At 39.9% G+C, this 19,512-nt stretch overlaps 1 protein-coding gene and 1 long non-coding RNA gene across 2 annotated transcripts; both read left to right on the plus strand.

Moving 5' to 3' along the window:
• Positions 1-3,142: 3,142 nt before the first annotated feature.
• Positions 3,143-4,724, plus strand: LOC117268884 (uncharacterized). Its single transcript, XR_013488008.1, has 2 exons — positions 3,143-3,328; positions 3,967-4,724. It is a non-coding gene; the product is annotated as an uncharacterized LOC117268884 (long non-coding RNA).
• A 2,771-nt stretch (positions 4,725-7,495) lies between these two features.
• Positions 7,496-19,402, plus strand: LOC117268811 (glucose-6-phosphatase catalytic subunit 1-like). Its single transcript, XM_033645508.2, has 6 exons — positions 7,496-7,759; positions 13,599-13,821; positions 13,965-14,074; positions 14,165-14,270; positions 14,355-14,470; positions 17,155-19,402. The coding sequence occupies exons 1-6, from the start codon at positions 7,708-7,710 to the stop codon at positions 17,676-17,678; spliced, it is 1,131 nt and encodes a 376-aa protein (XP_033501399.1). The 5' UTR covers positions 7,496-7,707; the 3' UTR covers positions 17,679-19,402.
• The last annotated feature ends 110 nt before the right edge of the window (positions 19,403-19,512 follow it).

Below are 19,512 nucleotides of genomic sequence, written 5' to 3' on the forward strand. Positions count from 1 at the left end.
ATGGCGTCCTCAACTCCAAGTCGGGGCTGATAGGCGAACTGGAGGGCGTCCAAAAATGGCTTGACCATGGGCCGGAGCTGCTCCAAAACAGGACCCTTTTATGAATGATAATGGCTGTGCCTCTAACTTTATCTGCAAATTTTGAATGGAATAAATGGCTCATCCACACCCTCTTAATACATGGGGTGTCAGATGTTTTGAGATGTGTTTCTTGCAGAAACATCACATCCCCTTTAAGGTGCTGTAACCGTGTCAAGACCTTACCAATTTTAACTGCATTGTTCATGCCCTTAGTATTCCAGGAAATTAGACGCACTCCATTACCTGTCCTCACAGCATTAGCCATCTATAGGAACAATAATAACAAGTTAGATTAACACAGCATGACCCAGTGTATTCTGTACTGTAATGGGGGGAGAGAGAGAGTGGGGAGGGAGGGTAAAAAATAAAAAAGACGGAGCGAAAGAAACAATGACAACAAAACAAGGAACATCATCTGAGCTCTCCAGCTCACAGCTAACAGCTAAACTAAGCTTCCGGGGTCTCTTCCCTTACAGTAACAATAATTGACCCCATAAGTCACAGACAAAAACTTAAGTAAACAGAAAATCAAGTACTATGAAGTTTGACTAATCGCCAACTCCCAATCTAGCGCCAACCCATTCCATCAAGTGAAATCAGCTGGCTCCAATTGACGCTAATTCAAGCCTCACCTTTCAAGCCTCAACTCATGCACGCGCCCAGGGAAAGTAAAAAGCCCACACTAGTCGAGTGCTGAAAATGTTGCAAAATGTCAAAAAGCAAAGGAAAGGAGCGAGCAGAGGCTTTTTCTGCAGCGGAGCAAACGCTCCTTATGGAAGTGTATGAGGACTATAAGGACATGATTACGAAAAAAGGCAATACCGCAGCAATTAATAAAGCAAGGGAGGTGGCGTGGCAGAATACTGCCGACAGGCTAAATGCGTAAGTGACAAAGAAAATTCAGCATTTCAGCATAATATCATATTATATAAATCCCGCATCAAAGGGACAAAATATATGTAGATAAGAACACCTATTAAATCTAACAATTCAAGTATGCCTAACGAAATTCACCAAATGTGTAAATTAATATCAGTGATAGGCTATTTATCACATTTATCTACTGATTCCTATGTACATTTCAGATGATGCATTTAATCAAATTATTTTAGTGAATCATTGCATTTATCACATAATGGATTGTAGATTATGATATTTCCGAAATGATCAGTTTATAGGAAATAATCACATGACATTTATCTATTGATTGTAGAAAATGACATTTAGCAAATCCATCACTTCAGTGGAGATAAGGAAACCTATTAAGTGAATGCAGGTGATAGTGAATCAATTATCTATTTCTCATCATTTGGGAGTCAGTTGTAAGCTCTATCCCTTATTATATCAAAATAAGGAAAATCCACTTAAATGTATGGAATGTGCTATAGGATGAGGAACAGACAAACCACAATGGTGTGTCCCATTTTTATCCCTCACTGTTATGTCTCAACAGAAGCAATCTCAGTAGCCAGAGGAGGACTTGGCAGCAGGTCAAGATAAAATATAAGAATATCCTGCTTGGTCTGTCTCTGTGTCTCTCTGGGTCTCTGTGTCTCCCTTCTCTTGGATGCACTCCTTATATGGCGGTTGTCAGTGGAACTTAATTGTCTGTGAATTTGCTAGCCAATTGGAAACAGAGTGGGGTGGGGATGGGATGGCAATCACATGTGGTCTGGCGTACATATACAATCTTTTTTTAATACCTCAGTTTCATTTTATTATAGTTTTGTTTTTATTAGTTTGATTTTGGCTTTATTGTTGTAAGTGTTTTTTTAATTATCTTATTTTTATTACATTTTAATTAGTTTTTTAATAGTTAATGTTTTTTTGATTAATTTTGTTATATATTTTATGATCTACATATTATTTTATTATTACATGACAGTTTTGAGTGTGTAAAAGCACTGGCAGAACTGTCTTTTAGGTGTCTGTTCTTGTCTACTGGACATTTTTTTTATCATAGATGGAGCTAATCCATAGCCTGGCGTTGCCAGACCCAGTTCCCAAAACGCGAATGGGTCTGGACATGGAGTGTACATTTCAGTAACACTTCATAAGTCAGCCCACGTTTTAGAGTGTACCTCTTGCCCACTTTCCCGGGAGTTAGCGTATAACTCCCAGGAACTTACATGTACTTTCCTGGGAGTTAGAGCATAATTCCCCCGGTCACTTACCAGATACTTTACCAGGAGTTAGAGTATAACTCCTCCCGGTCACTTACCACATACTTTCCAGGGAGTTAGTGTATAACGACGCGGTCACTTGGCATATACTTCCCTGGGAGTTAGAGTATCCCTCGCGGTCACTTAGCACATACTTTCCCGGGAGTTAGAGTATAACTCGTCACTTATGTAATTTCCCAAAACTTATGGTTTAATTTCCTTATATGTTTGTAGTATGTTTTATTCAGTCATCATCATCACATACAACATATGAACATATACAGATTTTTACAACAACAACAATAATAATCATAAATATAAACATTCTTGGTAACACACAAAAAATGCTAATTAATATATGATGGTAATGACCTTACATAAATCCTAAATTAAGCTACCCATCAAACATCATTTATAAGAAAAAAGAAAAAAAAACTATTGCAATTTATATCTCAAAAAAGAAAGCCTTAACAACCATTTGTTTAAAAATCAACAATGAGTTACACATTCATAAATTTAAGTCAGCATCATTACAAAATCTAACCCCAACAACAGAAATACATCTTCTTTTAATTCCCTTCTTAGCTTTTGGGACAGTAAACTTAGAAACATATCTTAAACCATATTTCCCCTCCCGCACCTTCGTTTCTACTTACAGAGAAGTAGAGTTTATTTCTTACAACATTCCCGTATCATCCCTCAGTTGTTTTCAAGTTGCTTGAATGTTTGTTTGTTTGTTTTTACCTGTCAATCTAACTTCATCGCTCTGGCATAGTCTTATTGATCAAACAAGGTGTCAATCACAGTCACTGTGCTTAGACCAGCTGTCATTGGTCAAACAGGGAGGTGCACACTTCCCATTGGTTAAAGGTAGAAAGTCCCACCTCTCAGCGAGGAGCTTGTACTCATAGGCGCAGGAATGACACAAGCAGACGACAAAGAGAAACGAGTGAAATTACACAATGTCTATGGTGTGAAATGTTGATGTAAACACCAAGCTAACACTCCGAGATACTCGCAGGAGACGTGAGGGAGGAACCGAGGACCTGTGCGATGGGAGTTTTACCGCGTTTATCAATGTCTTGGTGAGTTAATGCTAACGCAGCTAGCGATGTTAGCTTGTGCTGCAGGTGATATTGGCGCCCGCTGCCGTGTAAAGTGTGTGCTTCCCTCCAACTGTTATACCACACTAACTTGGCGTTGCGACCTACTCCTAACAGTAAAGTGCTACAGTTGTTTTGCCTCGAGGTCGTTGCCATTTGTATTTGTGTTAGTAGTGTACTGTATACATTTGCACTGTTACAGTTGGTTATGGATGTTATTAACGATGAATAGTCAAGCATAACACAGTGTGTGTACTGGTGTAGCCCACAGTTTCGAAATATGTGTGTTAATAGCATACATGATTTTGTTATTCATAGTTAAGTTGAAAAATGTTAAACAAATGGTTAAAAACATTAACTTTGTAGTTCAAAGGAAATACGTGTTATTTGTAATTGATTAGTATGCTTAATAATCACAAGTTATGGATTAATAGGCTAATAATACCTGATGTGAAATGTAAAGACGGGATAAAGTATTCCATGCTGAGAATAATTGTACAGTTAAAAGTTATTCATCTGCTCACTTTGTGTTACTATGATGTATTTATGTGATATTGATTATGGCCATAAAACAATTGAAGTTGACGATGCAAAATAGTAATAGCTCTGTTTCTACACAGGTGAGGTTTTTGAGATCCTTTGGAAAATTACATGTGGATTTGAGATTGTACCTGACGAGAGAGATGGTGAGCCACCCATGAACCTGATCTCTGCCTTGACCCAAGGAGTTGGATCAAGATCACCTATTATCCGCAGGAGCCCATCCATTCTTCTATCTCCATCACTTGAGCATCACACTCTAGTGTGGTAGTAGTATCAAAACAACCTTTTCCTCTTGACTTGTGACTTAAAAAGTGCATTTGTCACAATAAAGGATTAAAACTAAACTGAACAGTTTATAACAGAAGGAACAAAACTGAACTTGAATAACACAACCAGTGGAACTCTGTTATTTTTTTGTCAGAGACACTTTGATTCATCTTTGTATTATTTTCTGGTAATATTGTTACCTTGTGAAGCATTGAACTAACTGTTTTTAAAGGGTTAACATCTGAGTGCCACGCTACCGACTAAGGACAGGCAAACAGTGCAAACTTCATAATCCAGCCCGGTCTCTTTTGTTGGTATATACTTAGGTGGAAAGTACTGCCTAGTTTTCCTGTAAGTTTTGGGGGAAATTACCCAGTACTTTCAGACTAAGGATGGGCAGACAGTGCAAACTTCATAATCCAGCCCAGTCTCTTTTGCTAGTATATACTTAGGTGGAAAATACTGCCTAGTTTCCCTGTAAATTTTGGTGAAAGTACACTGTAGATGTGAGAACAGCACTTACCGTGTGGTTTCTGTGTAATAAATAATAAAAACATTTTATAACTTTTCATGACTCATTATTGTGTATTTTAAGATATATGTAGGCTATATTACTACATTACTGTAGTGTTTGTGTTTCATCCTCGGATGGCACTACAAGACTTCCAGAGATGTGCACTTGAGAGGGGTAAGTTTGCTTTGTACTCCAGCCTGCCCATTAATTAGGCAATTTGCAGAATATAGACCCATTTCTTGACATATTCATATTCAAACTCATTCAATGAAATGTAAACAAAACATAAATATTAAAACCCTGGACTGTGGGTGAAATTGCCTGATGACACATATGCTACATAAAAGTGAATCAACTGCCATGAGCAAAGGGCAAAAGCATTTGTTGCACTTCATACATATACAGATTCATATAAGGAAATTAAACTGTAAGTTTTGGGAAATTACATAAGTGACAAGTTAAACTTCTGGGAAAGTATGTGCTAAGTGACCGCGAGGGATACTCTAACTCCTGGGAAAGTATGTGGTAAGTGACCGGGAAGAATTATGCTCTAACTCCCGGGAAAGTACATGTAAGTTCCTGGGAGTTATACGCTAACTCCCAGGAAAGTGGGCAAGAGGTACACTCTAAAACGCGGGCTGACTTATGAAGTGTTACCTACATTTCCTCTATTCCCGAGGGGCGATATCAACGGCTGTCACTCAAAGTGCCCCTTCACGCAATTGGAAAGACAAAACCAATCAGAGTAAACGAAACGTGTGACATAGGCTAGCGCAACGCCACAGTAAACAGACCAGCAAGCTGCAGCAGAGATGAGCTGTGATGATGTCTGGGAAAGAGCGTTGCCGTCTTTGCGGATTTCCTCCTCACTGTGGACTCCAAGTTGCATGGTTGTGATTCCCAGCTTGGTCGCTTCCCTGACCTGCTCCTCCATGAGTGCAACTAGTGGAGAAACAACAACAGCCACTGGGTTTTCAATGAGTTCCATCTTTTTCCCGATCAACGGAGCCAGTTGGTAAATTAAACTTTTACCAAACCCCGTATGAAGGACGGCAAACACATCCTTTTTTTTCAATAAAAGCTTTCAGTGCAGCCGTTTGCTCTGCTTTTAAAGAAAATGTACGCTCCAGTTCGTTCAACACATTTACCATCGCAGTTTCAAAATAAGTAGCCATGTTGGTTGTTTATGAAATGCATTCAGTCCGCTCCTTGTCCCTCCTATTCTGATGACATGATTTCAGATAACCCGCCACAAAGTAATAAACGGTTGTGATTGGCCCGGTAAGCTTTAACCAATGCCAGAATGCGCCTTTATGATTGCATGGCCAGACTGATCTGTGGAGCGAAATAGAATATGAGCTCGCGAGATTAGGATGGTTTCACCAGGCTAGCTAATCCTGACCTTAATCCTGCCACAGACCAGGATTTCCCAGCAGCATAAGTTACCATGGTTACTAGGCAGGGATTCAGGTTAACGACCTTGATGGAACGGAGTTGTGGCTCAGCTTGATGGAATGGAAACCAGAGTTTAGCTCGATGTATCAGGCTTAGTCAGAACCATGGTTTCCATGGTTACCGATGTGAGTGTAATCTTAGCCACTCTGATGGAACAGAACTCTGGCTCACATTAGCCAGACTTGGCCATTTAAGCCTGGATTTGCCTTTAGCCTGCTTGATGGAATACCCCCCAGGTGTGCAAATAATTCAAAAAAGTGAACAAAGGCAAATAGGTGACTGCATAAGACATCTATGGCTCTATAAAATGATTAAAATCACCAGAACATCCTTCATGTATATAACAATAACATCCATTATGAGGTAGAACTGGTTAAACGATGTAAACACAGGTGGAGAAAATAACAATGAGAATTATGAGCCAACACAGGGCACCAAGACAACTTAAAGTAGGCAGGCCATGAAAGCATTCCTATACATCAATTGAGATTAACAAAATGCCTGTATGTATGAGACACTGACGTCCATCATGAATTAGAACAATTAGGTTGTACTGATGCACTGATAACACATACGTTTATTAAAAGTGTCAGACTTCAATGAAAGCCTATCCTTTGACTAAGAAGTAGAGTAACAGAAGGCAAAAATACTTCAGATAACCCAGCGGCGATGAGAGATGAAAAAGAGAATTAAAAAATCTGTAAAGAAAAAAATAATAATAACTAACTGCAATCTGCATGTAGACAAGCTTCCTGAGTGTGAAAGTGTTCTACCGTTTTTTTTCCCCCGGGAGTTTTTCCTTATCCGCTGCGAGGGTCATAAGGACAGAGGGATGTCGTATGCTGTAAAGCCCTGTGAGGCAAATTGTGATTTGTGATATTGGGCTTTATAAATTAAATTGATTGATTGATTGATAAAGATAATCTGAATTCTCTTATTAGTCTAAACGGGAACAAAGAAAGATGAAAGACAGGGAATTCAAAAATATTAGGCTAGCAAACACCGGATGCCAAATCAACTTGCTGGTAATTTGGTAAAATGTCCGGTCAGTGATTTTTGTTCAAAAGTACCAGCTCTCATAGTAATCAGTCAGGACCGTGGCAGGCTAATGCCGCTAATGACACGGTCTGTAAGTTAACTCAAGGCCCGTCCAGGGCTAGTAAAGATGCAGTCATACAGTTAGCTTCCGCGGCTATCCAGTTAGCATAATAATGGTTTACCCACGGTGGGATTAATAGTCGCCCCCGGCCATCAGGCCTCTTCCATGCGGACGGATGTTATGAAGCCTTTAGCCTCTTGTAAGGGAGTCTTCCTACCTCCATCCTTCATCACGATGACAAGCCTGGCAAAGAATAGCAGTGCAGGTTTGAAGCCCGGGTTGTAAAGCTCCGACATCACGTCCCGGTATTTCTGGTGCTGTTCTACCACCTCCGGCCTTCACCTGGTACTCCACACCTGGTACCTGTGCAGCCTGATAATGATGGGCCGTGCTCTCTGCCCCTGCTTCAGTTTCTCAGATAGCGTACAATGAGCTCTGTCACATTCTGGTGGTGATTCCAGGAAGCCTTCGCCAAAAACTTCCATGAGCAGCTCTGCAAAGAAGGTTGTGGGCCGCGGCCCCTCCACTGACTCAGGTATGCTGACCATCTGTATTGCCGACTCCAGGACTCAAGGTTGCTAACTTTAGCTAACAGCTTAGCGTTGCTCTCCGCTAGTGTAGCACAGGATGCCTCCAATGTCAACAGGCGCTCGTCCTGTAAGTTAGCATTTGCCTTGAGAGAGGTTATCTTCTGAGCGTGGTCTGACACTATGGTTTGGATGTGGTCAAGCTTTGCTTCAGGTGTTGAAATGGAAGCTTTAATATCGGCAGAGAGGGCTTGGCGGTGTTCTTCCAAGAGGTTAGCTATGGCCGCCATGCTAAATTTGCCACCTGCTTCGTGTGAGGGACTGACCGTAGTACCTTGGTCTTTCAGTCTGTCTGGTTGCATACGTCAACATATTTCGGTAGTCCAATCCAAAAAATACCACTGCTTTGTTGTGACTTTCAGGGTCTTAAAAGGTGAAATTGTCAAAAGTTGCGGGAGCAAGACTCGACATGTGTCTACTCCATCTCAGCCAGAAGTCCCTGAAACGTTGTTGTTGTTGTTGTTGTTGTTTTTTTTACCAAAATAACCTTTAATTTTGAACTGATGTACGTGATTAGTCTGGAGGAACTCAAATGGAAAAAAAGGATAAATATCTGCTGAGAATGCTACTGGTGGCATGTAAGAAATCCTTAACCAAGAAATGGCTGAAAAAAAGAAATGTCTAATGTTGATGAATGGATTGACTTGGTTCATAATATCTGTAATGGAGAGATTGACTTTCAGTCTGAGAAGCCAGAAGGACATTTTTATTGAGAACTGAATATATTGGTTGGTATATGACTTTGTCTGATAAGTACTAGAAACCCTGTGATGTGACTTTTAGCCCCCCACTGTATTTTTATGTTTTTATTTATGTTATGTTTATCTCTTTTCCTTTTCTGCTTACAGTCTTCATGTTCAGTTGGTTCTGGATTTTGTTAACATTTTATACTGCTTCTAAAAACCAATAAAAAGAGAATTACAAAAAAAAGAGAGAAATGTGCAATATCAGTGAAAAAACAGGAGCCGACAGGACCTACATCTGCTCCACGAGGGTGCCTTACCAGAAGATCTATTTAGCTAACGTGCTAATGATTGCGATAGAGCAGACAAACACATAGGCTACTTTAATCCACTCCTACACTTTTTTTACTGGGATTTTGGGTTCTAGAAAGGGTTAAAAAATTGACACCACTTTCTTAAAAAGGTGTTTTTGACTACCGTGGTGATGCTAAAAACCCGATGGCATGTTTACTTATGTCATCATACCAAACCTCCTCTCTGCCCATCTGTCCCCCCTCCCCTCTGTTGTCCCTCTCTCACTCCAGTCCAAAGTCCAAGTCAGAGGACCAGATGATCAGCTGGAATATAAAAGAGACTCTGCATCTGACTCACAGCACACAGCCACACACATACTCACAACCCATCTATCCACAGTCACAAACTCTGCATGAGCTGATTTTTGTTAATACTTTTAATGTTGATAATTTTAACACTTCAACTACATCATAATAAAACACTTAATGACAAGATACAGCTTTACACACAACAGCCGAGGACATCTCAACAGTCATGTGGCATCTCAGCAGAGACTTTCCAGACCACTTAATTTAAAAACTTATACACACGCAGACACATACACACACACCACTGGCTGCACTGATAAAACTGCTGTTTATAGCAGCACAAGAGGACTTACTTGTTGTTTGTATATCCCACATTCAAACTGAATTTGGCAAGAGGAGGATGCACTAACTGGTATCACATCACAAAATTCTGTAAGTAATATTCTGTCTCATATATGCTGCAGTAATATTGACATTTTACTATATAAAGATTGCATTGCCTTATCAGAGCACCATTGCGCTGTCAGTAGCTTAACTTGGTATGTTAAGACAGGTGTTAAGACAGGCTTAATGTTGGATGCATGACCCAGTGGTCTGTTAAAACACATTGGTGTGCAAGTTAAACTTGCAGTTTAACCTGTAGTTTGGTCAGAACACAGCTGCTGTGTCTTGTGGCATCAGCTCAATGCCACAACAGGTCCTTGTATATCTAAACCTGTAGAACACCTGGTTTAGATGAGGGATAGATGTATTTTCAAGACCGATACCCACTGCAGTTTAATGTAAGTTAATGTATCTGACAATATTTAACAAATAACCGATACTGCGGTAGACTGCAAAGAGACAGTTATGGGGCAAAATGTTACATCATTCAAGGTGATTTAGTGGCGTTTAGCGGTAAGGACTGCAGATTGAAATCAGTTGAAACCTCTCAAATTAGAATTATTTTATTGTTTATTATTCAGAAGGTTCCAAACTAACATACCAGGTAATTAAAACCAGTAAAAACACTGTATAAAGCAGTGTTACCTTAAAAAAATGATCGTTTGTCCAGCACTGCTTGTTGCACAGAGTTTTCTAATGACAGTAGCTGACATGAAATGGTAAAAAACACAAATGGTCTTTTCTAGAGCCAGTGTGTGGGGCAGGGGCAGGTGCCTTTTCATCCAGTGATGCAGACAAGGGTTTTGTTTAAACATTGAGAGGGACACAAATGTTTGGGGCCTGTGATGACCATTGAGGGCCTTAAACACTTTATTTTCTGCATTCTGGTGAATTTGCATCAATTTATGGTGGAAATGTACTTATTTATGTAAAGGGAAACAAAATTCTGGTAGCAGGTGACAAATCAAAATAAAAATATAATAGAGTATAATGCAGTAAGACTCTCAGACATGCTGTACTGTTTTCAGATGTTATTCTCCTGTAGATCGGCTTGTCTTATCTTACTGTGTATAAATGAGTTGTAGTGTTCTACAGTGAAGTTTAAATGCTTCTGGATGTAGAGAGTAGAAGCTGCTCTAACACACGGACACACTGAGGATGATTTCTGCCTCAAAGTTCTTCAATTACATATGAAGTTAACAGAGTGTTGAAGAGAAAAGAGTTTTTTGATAGAGGGAGTTTGGTTCATTTACATAAAATTCAGCTTTCTACAAACATGGGTCTTCTCCTGAAATGCAAAGCTTATTTCATATTTTCTCTTGTCGTTACTTTCCCATCAGAGAATTTTAATGTAACCTGCGATCCAGCTAAATTCTTCATTTCCTGTTGGTTCAGAAATAAAATTAAATTCACATTTTTTAAAATTCAGTCTGCCGCCCAAGAATTTGTAAACAATTAACTTCATATATAAGGGAAAACTGCCTTGATTTCAGTAAATAGTCGCAAACTAATACTCAAAATTATCCTCTAAATAGCTTGAAATATTCTTAAAGAATCCCAGAGAACAGACGCCTGCAGTGCTGCAGCTTCATGCTCCTCCTCTCATTCTCTGTGCTCTTGGCACAAGGCATGTTCAGCACCAAACCGCATTTCAGTTTTATTTAATTAGCAGAGATTCAGTGTGGGAGATCTAAACATTATTTCGAGTTGAGTTTTGGTTTATAAAGATGTATAAGCTGGAAACCAATTCAGCATCTGTGTCCACTCACACGGGGCAGTTTGTGATTTTATGCCATCTTACTTGTTGTTAAGCTTATAGTGGGTTATTGCTGAAATTAGTCTGGCTGTATTGATAAATTTTAATAGTAGTTCAATCTCATAACAGTTACAAATAATATCTACACAATGATCTAAATATCTAAACAATAATATGCAGGGTGTTTGATTTAAGTGCATTAACTGTGGTGACTATGACCTGGGACGTTGATGAGGGAGGAGCAGGCGCTCTTGCGGTCTGGCAGAATTTAAACTCAAATTGGGTTGTCAGGTGGTGCAGCATGCTTTTAATGGAAAATTGATGGCACAGGCCAAATTTAAAAACTAAAATATTAAATTAGAAAAAGAAATCGAAAAGAAACGTCTCCCAAAATAAGGCCCTTATATAGACAGAGGGCAAAAGGACAGGTGCTTGAGCACCACCAGGGGTATATCTGTGCACTTGCCTAATCTCCATAGACAAGGACCTACTCCCTAAGCAGATATAAATGTATATTTCTAAGGCAACAAAAGCACAACAGTTCTTATTTTCAGGTGATTATAGACTGAAGAAAACATAAATATTATATTAATATACATTTCTGCTTATTTATCCCTCCAAGTTCTACACAATGGGCCCTCAAATGCATGGACTAGTACATTTAAAAAAAAAAATCCCCCATAAAGAGTATAATGTAGTAATGGTAAATGGTAAATGGGCCTGCATTTGTATAACGCCTTTCTAGTCATCTAGTGACCACTCAAAGCACTTTTTACACTACGAGTCACGTTCACCCATTCACACACACATTCATACACTGGTGGCCAAGTCTACCTTACAAGGTGCCACCTGCTACTCAGTTTTAACACACTCACACATCGATGGAACAGCCATCGGGAGCATTTTGGGGTTTAGTATCTTGCTCAAGGATACTTTGACATGCAGCCTGGAGGAGCCCCAGATCGAACCGCTGATCTTTCGATTGGTGGACGACCCGCTCTACCTCTGAGCCACAGCCGCCCCTACTTCCGTATTTACCATTTTCTAATAATGATGGACATACAGCACCAATTTATCCAAATTACCTGCATTTTGACCTTAAGCGGCCCGCCCATCTTTTACTTATTCCATTTCCACTTTTGTCTATTAGCTTGCAGTTGCTCTTTCTAGCTATACTATTAGTAAACCTTAATACATGCTGTTAGTAAACGCAGTAAACACAAATGAGAAGCCTCCTGACTGATTCACTGATTCAGCCTACTATAAATTTCACAAACTTGGAAATACACATCCACATTCATGCAGCGGTCACATGGCCTGACATACCACACTTACCTACAGTGTTATCTTTAACTCATTTTCGTTGTAGCAGTAGCTGGATGTTTATATCGTTACGTTAACACGTGGCCAGGCACGACTGACTGTCTCACTTTGACCCACTGAGCAGTTTACTTCCGGTTAAGCACTTTGCTAACTTAAATGGGGATTAAAAAATGATTTAATTGTGCAGCCCTTCTTGACTTTTGAAATGTTATTGGACCAAATGAATCAATGCAGATAGTGAAACAAGCATTTTGTGGTGCTTGTAACAACAAAATGTATCCACTGATCTACAGACGTCTCTTTCACAATGGAAGGCCATGAGAAAAAAGTATTTTTGGGGCATCATGTGACAAACCCAAATGGTATAATTCCACCTTTGGCCACTATGTAGCATCGGCTTCAAAGGCTGGCACTGTTCCTGGGGGCTTGGCTCTATTACAATAACAAGTTACCCATCAAAAGTGCATTAACAGATCCTAACTTTATGCAAAGCTAGTGAGCGGAATATGCTCAGGATATATGGGCTGTTCACTAGCTGATGCACGGAATGCTAGTTAGCCAGCATTCTAACAGGAATTTAGCATAACGTTGCAAGAAGATAACCAATAAAAACACAATCCACTGTAGAATATAGTCTTTGTAACACAATGTTAATTTCCACTTTTTAATACATTTGAAAGTAATGACATTGATTGTATCTATACTGCAGTTGTCAAGCAATGTCTTCTGCTAGGATACAGCAACATTACTTGGACAAACCACATACAGATCTGCAATAGACAATAATACTAAAACTGGTAGTAAAATTTATGCCAACTTGTTAAGTTTCTTTATGATTAGGTTTACATTTGCTTATAATTATTTTGGACAGTAATTTTTTTAATTAAGATTTGTATTAATATATTGGGGGTGTTAAGCATATTTTAATATTGGGTCCCAATGTATATTACTACCTTGACACACACACACACACACACACACACACACCATATGCACAGATAGTAGGTGTTACACCTTTTTCCACCCTCTTCTTTTGCAGTTGAAATGGACTTACTCCATAGGTGTGGTGTGAGCAGCACACACTACCTGCAGACCCACTTTAGCCACAGACAGGGCTACTTCCTGTCAGTCTCCATGGCAACTGACCTACGCAACACCTTCTTCCTATTGTTCCCCATATGGTTTCATATAGAGCAAGCTGAAGCCATCAAACTGGTGTGGGTGGCAGTAGTGGGAGACTGGGTCAACCTGATCCTGAAATGGTGAGAAGGGGTAATGATGATGATGATGATGATGATGATGATAATTATGATTGTCATGATGATTCTGATGACAGTGACAACAATGATGATGATGATGATGATGATGATGTATCCACAAAGTATGTCCATGATACCATTTTAAGGCTTCTTTTTGGAGAGCGTCCCTATTGGTGGGTTCAGGAGACGGGTTACTACGGCAACTCCTCCCAACCAATAATAGAGCAGTTCCCCATGACCTGTGAGACTGGGCCAGGTAAGAACACACGTTAGGAGTAACATTTGTGAGTTTATTTATTCTCAGATTTAATCCATCTCTTAAAAAGTTTACCTCCTCCCCTGACAGGAAGTCCATCAGGTCATGCCATGGGGACTGCAGCAGTCTACTATACCATGATGTCATCACTTGTTGCCATAGTGCTGAAGACAGAAGAACATCAAATCAGGAAATGGTGAGCTCAACCTCACCTTTATTCACTGTATAATACCTCTGTGCATTGCATACAGTCAGATCAGTAACGTGGATTGTCCTCCAGGTGTGTGCGTGTCTCACTGTGGATGCTGTTCTGGTGCGTGCAGCTGTGCGTGTGCCTCTCCAGGGTCTTTGTCGCTGCTCACTTCCCACATCAGGTCATCACAGGAGTTGTCATAGGTATGGACAGACAGTCTCACTCCCAACTCGTAAAATACAGATGCTAGGTCAGTGGTCCTCGGCATCAGATGCTGATGCACCGAGGCATTCTTTAGCAGCCGTATGAGACGCACTGGGCAGCGGCATTTTTTGACACTCCGAGCAACTGCCTTAGTATAAAGATCCAGAAAGTTCAGACTTTTATCTGGGAAAGGACTGTTCATTTCATGTGTGAAACCAAAAGACAGTTGAGTTATTTACATAACAACGTAGTGTGCTAGTATGCGTACTATGCACTAGTGACATTTCATGTGATGTTACATTATGTTTGCAACACATGCTAATATTTAGCCAAACATGTTTTTTTCTAAACCTAACCACATACTTTTGTTGCCTAAACCTAAGGAAATAAACCTGAAAACAAAAGTTTTTTAGCCTAAGTTTTAAGTTTATTTTCAAAAGAGACTGCCTTTCATCATCAACATCATCATCATCATCAAACCAATGTTTGTTTAGGGAAAAGTGACTTAATTGCATTAAGCTCTTTTATAGCAATACCCTGAGTTCACATTCCTCTTGTAACTTGTTCCATTTATTTGGTGCGAAAAAACTAAAAGCTATTTAACCAAGCTCTGTACTGATCTGAGGAGTTTCAAGGGATAAAATTCCTGCAAGCATGTGTCATAAGAAATTTGATTTTTTTAAACAGAAGTGAGGTAGAGGGTAGCTTTCCTAGCGATGAGAACTGTGGTAGACTGTATCAAGTGATTTTAGTGTGGACTGGGCTGCATGCATATACAAAATATCACCATAATATAAGGCTTAAATAATGGTAGCATGAATTATTGTCCTTCTATTTTCTAAAGAGAAGCAGAGAGGGGAGACAAGCAAATCTGTACAATGCACCCAATTTAATTTTCACATTCTTTGTGAACTCAAGCACATGTTTTAAGTCAAAGCTTGTGATCTAGCCAAATACCAAGACATTTGTAATCTGTTATGCGTTCAGTGTGGGCGCCATTCAGGAAACGGGTGGAGTAGGCATCATGATCACAGGTCCTTGACCTTGTGCATAACATGAATTAGGTTGTAGGTTCATTTAAAACCAGTCTAAGTTTTTTAAAGGATTTCTGCATGCACTCAAGTGCACATTGAAGGTTTGATACTGCTTCCTCAATAGAAGGTGCATAAACATGAATAATTGTATCATCTACATAAAAATGTGCTTTGCAGTTTTTTTTGGGAGGCACAGATATCATATAAAAATTGACAACAATTTTTTAAATCTTAATTAATTTAACAACTGGAAAGTATACATTTCCTGTAAAAAAATAAAATTTATTTTGAAAAGACGCGACGCATGTAATGCCCTCTCTGAACGTCCAGAACTGCTGCTGTAGGATTATCTAGGGAGTCATAGTTTGACTTTGTCCTAACAGACATCTACTTCGACACGTTGACATGATGAGCACTAGCCGATCACAGCATGTGGTATTTGCCAATCACAGCACAGTAGAGTGATACTTCGTGGAATATGCTTGGGGAAAAATGTGTATATCTGATGCTTTGTCAAATAATGGTATCATAAGCTTCTAAGATCTAAAATCATTAGATGCTTAGTCATTATCATGAGATAGTTGAGCAAAATGAACTTATTAAGCGTAGCATAAGTTCAGGCAGGACACACTGTCAATGGAAGGGATTGATGGAAGGGAGTCAGCTGATAGATCACGTTTCCTTTCTATGCAACCTATCGGCAGATCTCATTCAGGGCGCCTTATTTAATCTGCTTCGGCCTGCCTAGTGTTGCTGCTTCCTCTGCAAGCTGCTTTGCAACGTGCACCCCCCCAGCTCCTCCTTTTCATGTTGTGTCTGACTTACCAATGTCATTTCTGCTTGTCATTGATGCTTGCTCTGCTCTGTCTCCGGGGGATCTTTGCTGATGCTTTCCCTGCCTCAGGCTTTCCATGTAGGCGCATGGAAGGACAGAAAGTTGTGCTCTCCCTGCCTTAGGCATTCCATAAAGGCGCATGGAAGGGAGGAGAGGTGTGCTCTCTCCGCCTTAGGCTTTTCTGTGTAGGCCTAAGGAACGGCAGAAAGCCCCCAGAACAGACCCATACCGCCAAATATAATACTGCAAATGGAAATAAAGTTTTCTTTGAATGAAGTGGTCCTGACTGAACTATGATTTAAATAAGAGTCAAAATTATGAGATAGTTAATCAAAATACAGTATTGACATAAGAAGTAAAAATGATGGTATAGTAAATCAAAATCATGAGACACAAATCAAAGGTCAAGTCAAAATTTTGACCAGTTGTGTTGTGCTTTTCATGTGGATGTTACAGTGAAATATCTGTCTAGTTATTACTACAAACAGAAGAATTTAAGAATTTACCAAGAAACTTTTCTTGTTATAGCACTGTATGATTGTATCGTATGTTTTTTTTTGTTTGTTTGATTTTTCAAGTAAAAACGTAAAAAAAAAAAAAAACTCCTTACGTTTTTCTTTTCCTGGTAGAAATGGGCTTCCATATTAAAACTTGTCTCCCCTCTCTGATTATTTTTCAGTTCTGATTTATTGCATGACTACAATTGAGCACAGTGTCATTAAAACAGGTTGTACAAGGTTTGTGTGTTACTACATGCTAAATCATAATGAAATAAAGATGACTTAAATGACTGAATAAAGGTTTTTCCTCTCAGGTATCCTGGTGGCAAAATCTGTCAGCCGGATCCAGCAGATCCACACGGCTGGCCTACGTTCCTACCTCCTCACCTCCCTGCTCCTCCTCTCTCTGGCTCTCCTCTTGTACCTGTGCCTCCTTCTGGTAGGAGTCGACCTCCTCTGGAGTGTAGAGAAAGCACGGTGCTGGTGCCGGAGAGCAGAGTGGGTCAGCGTGGACACCAGCCCCTTGGCCAGCTTGTTCAGGAACACTGGGACTCTGTTGGGTCTGGGCCTAGGGCTCCACTCTCCTCTGTATGCACACTCTAACTCAGTAGTGGTCGGCAGGGAGTCTGAGGGCACCATCTACAGGTCAGTCTGTTTAAGTGCAACACTGGTGCTACTGCAGTTATTTGACTCTGCTTTTCGGCCAGCTGTCCACAGCGGAGCTCTGTTCTATCTGCTGTCGTTCTGTAAAAGTGCCATGGTGCCTCTGGCTACTGTGGCTATTGTTCCTTACTGTGTCACTGCGGCACTGGGATACAAAGCAGAGAAGCTATTATAAGGCGGGTGGCCTTTCATTACATGTACTGTTGCCTGGGTGCACATCTTCACATCATCATATACTGCTGAAGCTGCTGGTTTAAACCTACAACATTTGGTCAAAAGTATGTGGACACATAGTTTCATGTCCTTTTTGTCTGGGTCCGGTTTTTCTGGTTTAGGCCTCATAGTTCCAACACTGCTCCATGCACCATAGAGAAATATTTTCCCTGTTAGGAAGAAGCTGACTGGTCTGCAAAGAGCCCTGACCTCAACCCCATCCAACTCCTATGGGATCAGCTGGAACACCAACTGTGAGCCAGACCTCACATAAATAATGTGTGTGTGTGTGTGTGTGTGTGTGTGTGTGTGTGTGTGTGTGTGTGTGTGTCAGCATTAGTGGAAAAGTCTATGAGGTATTTTGAGGAATTAAAGGCAGATGGGGGCACCAACATTTCCCCACATGAAAGGGATAGTTTGGATTTATTGGATTGGAGTTGTATGAGATACTTAGCCATAGTCAGTGTATTACATACAGTAGATGTCAGTCTGCACGCACCCATTTTGGAGAAGCAACAGGAGTCTGACATGGGAGCTAAGCAATGTACTGCTGTGAACGGGAGCAGCAGCAAAACAAGTTTTGTGGATGTGTTATATTGAGAATACACTCACTGCTTTACCTTTCCGTCAGACAGCCCGGGGAAGCTATTAACGGCTTCAGTTCCCCATCTACGGGGAAAGCCACCAGACACCAGTGACAAATTGTGTGACCTTGGTGAATCCGAATTAACCCTTTCAAATGGCAAGTTACACAATAACACAAACAAACTAACTGTTCGAGGGAGCAGGAGACCAGAAACTCCTACGTTAAGTGATGTTAAATCACTGTTTTTCTCGATGGAGTCTGGTTTTGAAGAGGGCGATGTAATGGCTTCATTTTCCCATTGGAAATCACTGCATGACATTAAGGTAAAGCTGTGAAAATCTAAATATAGGGTACACACTTATACTGATATTCTATTTTTTAGGTGGGACTTTTTTTAGGTGGTTAAAATGTGTTTTGGATAAGTACTCCATACAACCCTACTTAAAATTAATCAGAACTATATCTTTCATGCGTTCATTCATGAATAATCATCACAGTCAGAACTATAGGGTTGATGGGTATGTTGGAGTGTATGAAGAGAACTTTAGAGGAAAAAAGGGAGAAGGTATAAGCCACCTGGGAAAAAAAAATGAAGAAAAGAGTTGCACGTACCATATTCTTTTATTGTTTATTTATTATCATTGTTTGCTAGCTAAGTTGCTTATTTCTGTTGATTTGTCATGGTATCTGTTTATTTTGTGTAATAGATATAAAAGAAAATAATAATATATATATATATTGTGTGTGTGTGTGTGTGTGTGTGTGTGTGTGTGTGAGACCTACTATTTTCCACAAAAGTTCCCACAGTTTTGGTTGTATGACCTGAGAGGTTGTATTTGTGGTTTTGCCTGAGCTCCTCTCGCTGATTTGAGGTGGGTGTGGCTCGGTGGGATAAAGGTGATGCCACATACATGCACCAAATTAGGATTAAGCAATGTTTATTTCAGAATCTGATCACATAGATTTGGGTTTGTTTGGTTGTGTTGCCAGGTTCACTGTTTATCAAATCTGACTATGACTGATACAAAAGGATGTTTTTATCCAAGTTTTGACTTTGACCGTTGTATATTAATATCAATTGTTCGAAGATTTAAATAAAATGCTAGATATAAGATGAGCATTCTGTGTTTTTCTTAACTGATACAATTTCGAAGAATGATTACTTTTACAATTATTATTATTTGCCAATATTATCTAGCATTACACCCTT

This window comes from Epinephelus lanceolatus, chromosome 18 (assembly GCF_041903045.1).
Source record: "Epinephelus lanceolatus isolate andai-2023 chromosome 18, ASM4190304v1, whole genome shotgun sequence".
Taxonomy (NCBI): Eukaryota; Metazoa; Chordata; class Actinopteri; order Perciformes; family Serranidae; genus Epinephelus; species Epinephelus lanceolatus.

What these genes read in the sequence shown, in the direction of transcription:
- LOC117268811 (XM_033645508.2), top strand. Translation starts at nt 7,708, where the DNA reads ATGAGCAGCTCTGCAAAGAAGGTTGTGGGCCGCGGCCCCTCCACTGAC. An exon ending in CGGCCCCTCCACTGACTCAG is followed by an intron (nt 7,760 to 13,598) that starts GTATGCTGACCA and finishes CTTCTTTTGCAG; the next exon opens with TTGAAATGGACTTACTCCAT. An exon ending in CATCACAGGAGTTGTCATAG is followed by an intron (nt 14,471 to 17,154) that starts GTATGGACAGAC and finishes TTTTCCTCTCAG; the next exon opens with GTATCCTGGTGGCAAAATCT.